General features: G+C 38.5%; 1 protein-coding gene across 1 annotated transcript in view; it reads left to right on the top strand.

The window, feature by feature from the left end:
* Positions 1–11,481, top strand: part of ptch2 (patched 2) — a 116,238-nt gene extending 104,757 nt beyond the window's left edge. The window contains exons 21-24 of the mRNA XM_020519125.2: positions 310–409; positions 3,217–3,492; positions 4,567–5,118; positions 6,460–11,481. Of these exons, the coding sequence (XP_020374714.1) occupies positions 310–409; positions 3,217–3,492; positions 4,567–5,118 (928 nt within the window). The 3' untranslated portion in view covers positions 6,460–11,481. The remainder of the gene's footprint in view (positions 1–309; positions 410–3,216; positions 3,493–4,566; positions 5,119–6,459) is intronic.
* The last annotated feature ends 436 nt before the right edge of the window (positions 11,482–11,917 follow it).

Genomic DNA, 11,917 nt, shown 5'->3' with positions numbered 1-11,917 from the left:
AGCAGGAACGCTGACGTTTCGGGCCTAGACCCTTCTTCAGAAATGGATTCTGAATCTTCAGAGATTTCTGAAGAAGGGTCTAGGCCCGAAACGTCAGCTTTCCTGCTCGTCTGATGCTGCTTGGCCTGCTGTGTTCATCCAGCTCTACACCTTGTTATCTCAGATTCTCCAGCATCTGCAGTTCCTACTATCTCTGACTTGGAATGACCAGGTTTGTGGCTGACCTTATTGAACATAAAGTCTAATTAGAATAATAAAATCAAAATAGAATGAGTGTTCACAATATAAATTCTTGTTCTCCATTTGTAGGTACTTCTTTGCTGTTTTGACCATATTAACAGTTTTGGGTATCCTTAATGGTCTGGTTCTACTTCCTGTTTTGCTGTCAGTTGTTGGACCCCCTGCTGAGGTAAGCATAGTAAAGTCTTGATTTATTGAACCTTCTTAGGTCTATTGACAGAATTAGCCACCCTTGAAACATTATTCTTAGCATCATTAATTGGGTTAGTGATTTATTGTGGCAGGCGCTATCTTGTGGTAGAGTTTAACTCCAAACTCCCCAGTAGGTTTCAAAAGAGAAGTTTAAATAGCCCTACTGTGGATGTTAAGGTCCACTCCCAAACCCTTCTCTCTACTGCATCCAGAACTCTGTCCCCACATCTGAGTATGAGAGGTCAGTGTTGGCAGCATGATTTTTCCACAGCAACATATATTGACAAAACTCATATTGTCAGTACTGCAGAAACTGGATTAATTCTTTTACAGCCAGGATTTGTTTTTCACTAGCTTGCCCTACCCTCCACTTAGGTTATCAAGCTGCCAATGACAGGAAGTAGGTGATGGCCTGGTGGTATTGTTGCAAGACTATTAATCCAGAGACCCAGGTAATGTTCTGGGGACCTGGGTTTGAATCCCACCATGGCAGATGGTGGAATTAGTAATAAGCCTAATAATGGCCATGAAACCATTGTTAGTTGTCAGGAAAAACTCATCTGGTTTACTGATGTCCTTTAGGGAAGGAAATCTGCCACCCTTACCTGGTCTGGCCTACATGTGACTGCAGACCCACAACAATGTGGTTGAGTCTTAACTGCCCTCTGGGCAATTAGGGATGGGCAATAAATGCTGGTCTAGCCAGTGATGCCCACATCCAATGAATGAATAAAAAAACTCCTCATTTTACTGATCTGAGTAGCAGTGGATAGAAAAGGGAGCAAAGATAAATGATGTGTGTTTGGATATGACTAATGCTTCAAACTAAACATGCAAGGCTCATTTTGTTCAGGGGCTTGGACATTTCCATCTGCTTTGCATCGGCTGCAGACTTATCCTAATAGTAATTATGGGTTTCATTTGACTGGGTGGATAAAGAATTAAATGCACAAAGCTTATTATTGTAATGATGGAGGTACAAACTCCCTCATTCAGGATTTGTGCCTGAAAAGCTATCTCTCAATTAGGAATTGCTTGAAGCTTTCTTTGACAATTTATTATCCCCTCACAAAGAACACAATCTGACGTAACACACGGCTTTCCTTTAAAACTGTCTGATAGACACCAACCCCTGGCTTGACAAACAATCGTTATGGCTTCTTCTTCAATAGAGAAACTGTGTATTGTATTACATTCTCTGGTGCCACCTCATATGTAACGTAGCCTATGCCCCTCATTGTAGCAGTAGGTACTTAGATTTTTAACTCAATGTAACACAATATAATATGTTCCGCAGTTTGATACACTTAAACAGCTTCATTGTAAGAACAAACTCAGATAAAACACTTTCAATAGTAACCAATTTGTGCCTTTTTGAAGTTCCAGATTGGCTCTTCTGTGCTACCTTATCCCAGAGTCCCATGCTGTTGACTCTATTCTAACTTTCCCGTACAGCAAATTGATCTTAAAAGCGTGTTTGCATTTTATTAACAAGATTTAGGTTCTTTTGCATTGAAAACTAAATTTTGTGTAACAAGAGCTTCACTCGATAAAGGTAATTAATATAATTGGAAGCAGACCCTTTAATACAAGTTACAAATTTATGTTTGTTGTGAATCTGCACAATCAGCACAGTAGTTGTGTTGAGTATCTCTAAACTAAAATTTTAATCTTGGGGTTCACTAGACTTTCCCAGTTTGTGACATTACCTGAACCCCTTAATTAGACTAAAACCTTGTAATCCGTTCCCAGGTATCCATTATTTTGCACACAAATGATGTAGAAGCTGTGTTAACATTACTATCTGTAATCAGTTCAGAGTGCTGTATCTTTTATTCTGCAAGTGATATAATGCCATAGTGATTATTTAGAACATGCAAAGCCTGTTGAACTTTGTCGCCTTTCCTTGAGCAAAATGTGAACAGGCTACTACAGTCTTGCCAACACACAATTGGATTAAGAGGAGGCTCAGAATTTCTAGTGTTCTGATGCAAAGTACCACATCATTCATGGGTATAGGTGCAAATTCCCAATACTGCTTATTTCCCGAGTGGAGTGTTATGCCGAGAGCACTCTCACATACTCTCACACGGTTCCATAAATAGAAACCTTGGTTGTATATTTTGGCTGCTGTTGTTTTATGGTGTTTGCAATGAATTTCCTTAAACCTTTCACACTTTGCAAACTCCAGAACTAGGGGTCACAGACTAAGCATAAGGGGTAACCTATTCAGGACTGAGACGAGGAAGAATTTCTTCACTCAGGGATTTGTGAACCTGTGAAATTTTCTACTGCAGGAAGCTGTTGGGGCCAGTTCATTAGATATATTCAAGAGGGAGCTGGACCTGGCCCTTGCAGCTAAAGAGATCAAGGGGTTTGGAGAGAGGGCAGGAATGGGATACTGAGATTGCATGATCAGCCATGATCATATTGAATGTTGGTGTAGGCTGTAAGGGTTGAATGGCCTGCTCCTCACCTATTTTCCATGTTTCTCAGGCAAAAGTTCAACTGAAACCCAAAGTGCATGCAAGAAGGGAAATTTTCACCAGAGAAGCTTACAGTACCATTATTAACACCTCCCTCTGTCTCTATCCCTACCACCACCACCGCCAGGCCCCTCTCCCAGCATCCCTTTCAGGAGTAAGACAGATGTGTACCTAAAAATAAATATTAATCAAACCTGGGGTTCAGAGATGCCTGCACCACTAATCTCTCTGAAGAATAGTAAACACATAGGCTGAAGTTTATTGTCCTTCATTAATCTTTTTGATCCTTTGTAAATAGGTTACTCCAGCAGATCGAGGCAGTCGATTGCCAACTCCGTCACCCGAGCCAATTCCACCACCTATGAATCATCATGGCTTCTATGTCCGTACATTTCCACGTCAGCAAAGTACGTTTTCTGAATCCTCGGATTCAGAATATTACTCCGAGACCACAGTGTCGGGGATCAGCGAGGAGGACCTGCCGCACTTTGACCAGAGTGCATACATCATCCCACCAACCCACTCACGGATACTGGTGGAGTCAGGAAACAACCCTAACTTTCCACGAGTCACAGTAAGTGCCTTTCTTTGTCATTCAAAGCACTTTCAGTTTTTTATTGGCATTTTGTCATCAATTGGTTAATGATACTGGCCATAACCTTTGGTAAAAGGCCAAAATAGAATTTAGTTTTGTTCTGTGCCCTGGAACAGGACTTAATAAGGTTGCTACTCTATAGGTTATACATAAAAGCCATGATGTCAATGGTACTGATATGTCCCGTATTTATTAGTCCACATCTGCTATCAGTAACAGCACTGCCAGTATTTGTATACCACATTGATTGTATTAGTTCAAGAAAATAACTCACCATCACCTTCTAATGGGCATCAAGCGATAGGCAATAAATGCTAAACTAGATATCCTATGAACAAATGAATTAAAAAAGTAGTACGGTCAGAATACTTTATTTCTACTCAAGCTGCTTGTCAAGTGAAAGATCCACGAGTCAACATGTTGGCGGATGATAAAGCAAAAGTGGCCTGGTACTTCTCTACCTCATCCTCCGCTCTGCCATGGCACTTTCTGCCTCGGTATGATCATTGCTGGTATCCAAAGATATCTGTATGAATGGTGACCTTGCTGTAAAAGGTAACTTGAGGGTTATATTCCAAACCTGTCCTTGTAAATTATATGTGTGAGGGTATGTATGACAGGATGGCTAGGATGTACCATTGGAAGCTAATGTAGGGAAATTCTTCTTGAAGTAACTAATCATGCATTTCACTTTGAATAATTAACAATTAATAAAATATAAGCCTTTAGTGCTCTCTTCACAAGGCTCAGTCTTTGAACATCACTGTCTTTCAGGTTCCTAGTGCAGAGTCAACATCGACCTCAGCGTTCCTAATAACTGATAAGTTCTTAGCTTTTAAGGCCTGTGTAACATTTTAGACAACTACTTGCAATGCAAGGCTGCCAGCTCACCACTAGCACTTCAAGTACATTGGGGACGGGTAGTAAATGCTGGGGACTTACTAGATTGTCCTGTGAATGAGTAAAACAAATCTGAGGCAGTGATTTTTAAAATGTGAAAGATTTGTTGAAAACATATATGCAGACAATATTGCTTTTGATTTTCTCCAACAGATTGTGAAACCATACAAAGAGCTTAATGATTCCTCTTCAAGGAAGAATCACATAAACTCAAAAGAGCAACCTCAGCCAACTGTGGATTCTGTTAGTTCTCAACTAGCCTGGCAAGAACCTAAAGACTCACAACAAACAACAGGAGAAGGGAGACAAGTCTCTGACAGCGGTCTGCACAACAGGAGTGCTGTTCAACCTATTCAACCTGTCAATTCCTCTAGGAGTCAACACAGGTCTCGGAACAACAGGACTCACCATCCGAGGACTACACTTCCAGCATACTCAACCAGTGTGCCTGGGCCAAGTAACCCTTTCACTACGGTGACTGCCACAGCATCAGTGACACTAGCTGTGCACCCGAGTGTACCACAGACATTTAAAGGGTACACACATGAAGGGTTCGAGGACAGTGAGCCAGAATGCTTCGAGGAACCGCACATAACCTCCTCATATGTGAATCATCAGAAAACGACAGACTCCAAAGTGGAGATTTTTGAACTACAGGATGTTGAATGTGAAGTAAGGAGCAGAGAAGCCCCAAGTAGGCATTAGGTGAGTTTTTTTCTTTCTACCTTTTAGTGGAAAAGCACCAAAATAAAAATTCAGGGCAGAATCAAAATTTATTTCGATCTTAAGTATAGTATTGAACCTAGCTTTTTTCTCCCTACTTTCTTAATATATTATGTCACCATTTCACATTGACTTTCCTGGTATTTCCAACAATGAGCTGCTTTCTCCCACCTTCATGTTGCTCCACTGCATGCTTCAGGGAGAGGGGCAAGAGTCACACTATAGGAGACAAGATACACCAGTGTTCCTCAGTACTTATGATTACCCTGTTCTTGCAGGATGTTCTTTTAAAATCAGGTTGCATGTACATCTAGTGTGTGCTGAGCCCCAGACAACAAGCTCCTTCCTGTTCATTGTTGGAAGAGGGCTCAGTTGTTTCTCGTGATAGTGACATCATCATCAATAACCATTCCTTTCAAGGTTTTGGGTTCATGGCTTAATTAAGCTAATGGTCATCAACTGAGCTTCTAAAATACCAATCAAGGGTGTTTGTTAAGAATGTCTATTTAAACTGTCTTTGCTACTCTTTGGAAAGGCATCCATTCCCCTCCTTCTGCTGTAAAGTCTCCTGTTCAGCCACGTACTGTGTAATTCCTTCATGAAGTTGCAGATGTGTCCTGAAACCTCAAAACAATCCAGAGTCTGAAACCCACAAGAGGTCACTGTCAGCTAGCTCAGCATTATTAGACCTCTTATCAAATCACACATCTGCCTGGTCTGTATGGCCTAATGATTCACTTAATAAATTTGCTCATTGAGGCAGCTGACCAAAAAACTGTTTTCTTGATGTACACTGACTAACGTCAGATACTGATTCAGTTTTCATATCTGGATGTTTTAATCTGTATTTGGTCTTTTTTGATTTGCTGATGGCAGTTGCCACTCTGGCTATGTCCTGTCAGTGCATCATGCTTTAGTCAGTTAAAGTGCACCTTAATCACAATCCAGCAAAAGATTCCTTTGCTGAGGAAAATTCACAGGAAAGTTTGCCTCTAATAATTTTCAGCAAAACAAAAGAACTTTCAAAAACTTTAAAATTGGCCATTTAAAAATATCTACACTTTAACAGCAATCAACTAATTCTGATTCTAATACAGGGATTCAAGAGAAATAGAAACAGTATTTTCACTTTTTCCTCTGAATAAATCTGTGGTTAGTTAAAAAAATAAACATAACTTGTTTGGACATTTTAGCTTTAGTAAGTTTAGACATAGTGAAACGCTGATCAATATCATTAGCAATGGTGCTGATCATAAACATCGGTTATAACATTTGTGCTTGGCTTTATGTTGCTAATACTTCTAATGTTCACCTTATCTGCAGGTCGCCCCACATGAAAGTGGCAACCAAAGAATGCTAACATTCCCTCCACATCCCGATGTCCTTCAGCTCAAGAAACGTGTAAAACTGCCTATGTACATAAACTTCATGACAGAGACAGTAAATTTATATTAAAATATTAAGTTGCCGTTTAAATATATTTTAATACTAAAAAACAAAACAAACCTATTTAATGATGTACTGTATACTTCTGTATGATATACTGTGTAAAGCACCAGAAAATTCAGAGGCAGAGTTCTAATGAATGGTAAGATATGTAGTCTGTGTACAATGAAGAGAGTTTTTGTATCTTTGGGTTCCAATAAGTGATAATTGCTTGATTATTTTGCTGCTACTCTTTTTAAAACTTAGAAGATTATATAGATTAAAATTCCGCCACCACACCACTCCTGCTACCCCCCACCACCATTCCATCAGGACTTTCTTTCTATGCAAGTACCTAGTTACCATGAAAGATGTTTTACCAGTTTTGACAAATTAGTATGGTTACCGAAGCAATTTGCTTTCCTCATAGGCCTGTGTATAGGGATGTTCAGATTGTATTATAACGTTGTTAAAAATTAGCTTAATGACCTAAACTGAATTCTAATTCTTTTTAAACTTCGACATTTTTTCAAACACAAGTTCAAGAGTTTATAAAGACAGCTACCTGCCATAGTATAAAATTATTTTTCACCCTTTCCCCTCCAACAATGATATCGTGAGCAATCTAGGCAAGTTACTGTAATTACACTGTGACTTAGCCTGTGGGCCAGACTATTAAGAGCTTGCAAAGCAACATGAAGTTAAAGTCAGACATTGTGATGAGGATTATAGAATGCAATTTCAAACAGATGAACTGCCATAGGTTAGTGGTCATTTAGAGCAATTATAGCATGCCTTCTGAACATTGAATATCAGACACAGTAGTTGAGTCCTTTAGACTGGAAAAGTCCCAGCCTCAACCCTGGTCTGTGCTGAGTTAGTTGGTACTGGCCGAGGCCTTGATGGGAGTGGTCAAATTAATCTCAGTGTTGTTGAATTATGGAGAAGAGAATACAAAGATTTATTTTCCCTTGTCAGAGTGTTGATTCCTTGCTAAGGTACTCTTCTGTGGATGCCCTTAAATACCCTATCCATATGGTTGTTCTTCAATGAGTGAAATGTGACAGTTGAGTGATAGTAAGCTGTTAGACATGATGACCGCAGTTACGATAGATTTTGTCTTCATCCAATGTTCAGTCCTCAAGAGCTTGCTGAAAAGCTATGAGTCAGAAATCCGTGAGGACTTTGTGACTGAACTATAAGAAAAACTGAATGATGGCCTAATGGAGACTTTTAAATCATTTAGGGTAGAAATAGTAAAGATTTTTCCACTTGTGGGGAAGTCTGAAACTAGGGTCTCTAAATATAAATTAGTCACAGTTTAATCCAGCAAGGGAATTTTGGAGATGTTTTACCTAGAGAAGGATGAGAATGTGGAACATGCTACCACACAATCAGGTTGAGTGGAATAACACAGATGCAATTAAGGGGAAGCTAGATTAGTACATGCAGGAGGAAGAAATAAAAGTAAATGTTGATAGGGTTAGATGGCACAGATTAATCATGAGCTCTGTTAGACTCCAGTTAGACCAAACCGCCTGTTAGTGAGGAAAATTCAGTGTAATTCTTTCATTAGCTGAGGGGAGCTGGGATGAATTATGAAAGCCTCCCATTGATCTTAGCTAATTTAACACAGAAAGTGAACCAACATCATGGCCCAAATAGCTCACTAACCAGTCCTTATATAAGTTGAACCATCAGGTCTGCTTTAACTTTCCTCCTGCTCTGTAAATGTCATGCACCATCACTTCTGCATACACTCCGGACCACGAGTTTAAAAAGTTGTGTTCCAGGCATCTCAGTGTTAACCAGCAGGCAGTGTACGATTGTATTAAATGTAGTACAGTTTTCATTGATCATTGCAATTGAGATTGAGATTTTTTTTTATTTTGTGCACCTTTCAATTTAGTTATATAGTTTGTGTGAGTTTATTAATGATGTCCTGTTCAAGAAAAATGACACTTCTCACATTTCTGTCTTGCTGGTGTTGCTTTTTGCAGTATCACCTTTCTTAGCCCAATAAAAATAATTATGCCTGTGAGAAATCGCAAACTTGGACCCATGACCCACCATACCATGTGAATAGTTACTTGGGCTATTCAGCTCAAAAGAATCTCACCAGTTTTGCTCCATCCATACAATACGTACATATACATGATATAACACTGTTTAATGGTCCTTTCTTTTCCAGAATTCTGTTTCCATTCATAGTTACTCTTAGTGTTTGACATTCCATTTTCTTAAAGGGTATAAGGTACTAACAATTTGTCTAATTTGTAGTCTTGCTTATAAACCACAGCCAAGGCCACACTGAAACCTGTTGTTTTTGACATTCTTGAGTCCTGGCTCCAAATTTAACCAATCTGAATTTTCCCTCCTCTATGAAAATATGTCAAAAGACACCTCCTAAGTAAAGCAAGCAATGATTTGAAGTGTAGGCATTTTGATAATCACCTGCAATCTTCAAAACCATTATTTAGTTCTTTGTAAAATAACAAAAAGCATAATTGTTTGAATAGTATTGGTCCCGATAATGGTGGTGATTTAAGCAGATCAATCTGTGGCCCACCTTTTAAAAATGTATTAAATCTAATTCAGAGGAAGCCTATCTTTAACACTGAATGATAAAGATACTGAAGATTAGTTTCAAAAATTGGGTTATTTTGCTGTTCAAATCATTCATTATTGCATAAATGTAACCTTAAATGTTGCTTGTGTGTCTTCTCACAATTATTGTATTCTCATTGAACATGCAGCTCAGTTTTCTAACCAGACTAAAGAGAATGGAGCCTCATAGCCAGTAAAAATGAATGAATGAAAGTATTTTAATCGGTTTTTTTTGCCGGGGTGTTATATTTATATTTTTGTACAATATTGGGAAAAAAACGGTGTTTGTCACAGAGGTACTTGCCCACAAGGCTCTGGATCTTATGCTGAGCAACATGGTTTGAAATCGCTAGGATGTCCCAAGAAACTACATCAACAAACTTGATGTGCCATTTCTACCATGCCACCTACCTGAACTCACTAATCCCAACTCTGTTGAAATAACACAGGAGGAGCTGGTAGGGTTTGTAATTATGTATCCAATTGTTGCCAATATAGCAAACGCAAATTTTGTTAGACTGATTTAATTATAAGTATATTTGAAGTAGAATGATTGCTTCAAATTTCAACATTCCGTATCGGTTTTCTGAATTTTTCTAAATTACTCTGCCTTCTAACTTTATTTTACATTAGTTTTTTTCCCTGCTTTGGAGGCCTAACAGATGGTGCACGGTCTAGCTTGGGTGATTGTCCATGAACACGGCAAATGCCACTAGCAGTTGAAGCCCATCGCTAACAAGAAACCTTTACAAACTTCACTTTATCCGTTAGTTGCCCACCTTTCAGCCCATCTGTTCTTTGAAGTTTTTCATTAAAACAATATCTCCTGGTTTGCAATTTCCAACACAAAATTGAATTGAACCTCTCCAATTTTTTACTTCTAATATTTTCTTGAGGTAGAAAATGAGAATACAAAGTGCAGAGTATAACTGGGCATGATGATGCAGTCCAATTTCTTAATGATTTCAAATAATACTTTATGAAGTCAGCACATTATACGCAATTAATACGTGTTCCCTATGATCTCTGTCTTCCCCTGTGGTTTTCAAACTTTTCTTTATCCAGGATTCTCACAGAAATACAACTCTTAGAGGCCACCTATCATCAATTCTAAAAAAAACCTTAGCTATCCAGATAAATCTAAGTGCTGAAATGCTTTAATACACAAGAACAGAAAACAGAGAAGTCTTATGATGTTACACTACCATCAGTAACCCCTAGGCCTTCAGGACCCCAGTTTGAAAAACCTGTTTCTAGCCATCTTGTACTATCTCTGTGGAGAGCTACCCAGGGATCAATTAGCTGCAGAACCTGGAATCCCAAGTGATCACCATTCACAGCACCATTCACTGCATGAGAAGCTTCCACTCTATACCAAGAAAGTTTTTGAGTGAAAATTTGTGCAATGTTAAAATACAGAAATGAGGGAGCATTAAGAAACCATGTTAACTGTAGATACATTTGCCCATTTAACCACAGAAAATGTAGCACAAAAAGAGACCATTGTATCAGCTTCTACTAGCTCAAAATTTTGCATCTTTCAAACCAGCCATGGGCACAGTTGGCGATCCAGAGTTTTAAGGGTTCATCTCTGCGATTTGTCTAATCACTGCCAGTTCAACAAATGCAGGGAACTTTTGTTTATTCTAGAACTTCTGTAAATATATTTGAAGCAAAACGGGGCTGCTTCAACTTAAAAAAAAAGTGTACAAATGCTGTATCCGTGTAACATGTGAGGGGGAATAAGAGAAAAACATGTTTTCTATTGTAGAGTCCGGTAGAAAATATGTCTTGTCTCTTTCTGTGAGGTAAAAATCTTGTAAATTGTAGTTACTGTAGCAGGAAAGAAAATATACCCTCCACATGAAAAAAAATCTAATCTGTTCATGTGGGCTATTTTTGGTTGATGGGTATATGTAATCACAGTTAAAATATTGTATGCCATATAAGTTATTTATATAAAATTTTTATTTTTGTAGTTGTACAGAAGTAGCCCTCTGACTGAAGTATATTTTTAAAGAGTAAATATATATTATTATATTATATATTGTTAATTGGGTTCATTACTAAGGTTTAGCGGCACACCTTCTAGTATACACATTTGCAGAATGAAGGATGTGTACTGAACTGTTACTGTCTGAGTTGTCATCGTGTTTTGTTATGGCTCCTTGCATCCTATCCATCCCTGTTAATTGAGTTGATCATTTGGACATCCAGACGCTGTGACCAATAAGCCTGCTCCTTGTGAACGTTATACTGCCATGTTTAGTCTCCAGCACAATAGGAGATTAACTAACACAATAAAAATAAATATGAACCATTTAATCTAACGGTTGTCCTGTGTACTTTATTGCATTTTCATCGGCTAAACAATTCTCAAATTTTGAAGCATACTCAGTTATCTATCAGCTGGCATTTTTTTTCCAAACATCTTTTTAAATTCTCTCAATCAAGAAAAATAATTATTGTTATATCTGTGGATACTTTCTTTTTCATTCAGAAGATGTGAGTGTCACTGGCAAGATCAGCATTTATTGTTACCCCTAACTGCCATTGGACTGAGTGACTTGCTGGGCCATTTAAGGAGGCCATTTTACACTCAGCCACATTGCTGTGGGTTTGGAGTCACCAGGTAGGCCAGACTGGGATAGCAGATTTCCTTCCCCACATTTAGAACTTTAGTGTATCAGTGTCTTTTTACAACAATCAGTGATGGTTGCCAAGGTGACCATTTCTGAAACAAAAATTG

Source organism: Rhincodon typus, chromosome 10, assembly GCF_021869965.1.
Source record: "Rhincodon typus isolate 14 chromosome 10, sRhiTyp1.1, whole genome shotgun sequence".
Classification (NCBI taxonomy): domain Eukaryota; kingdom Metazoa; phylum Chordata; class Chondrichthyes; order Orectolobiformes; family Rhincodontidae; genus Rhincodon; species Rhincodon typus.
This window is presented reverse-complemented; position numbering and strand designations above follow the sequence as displayed.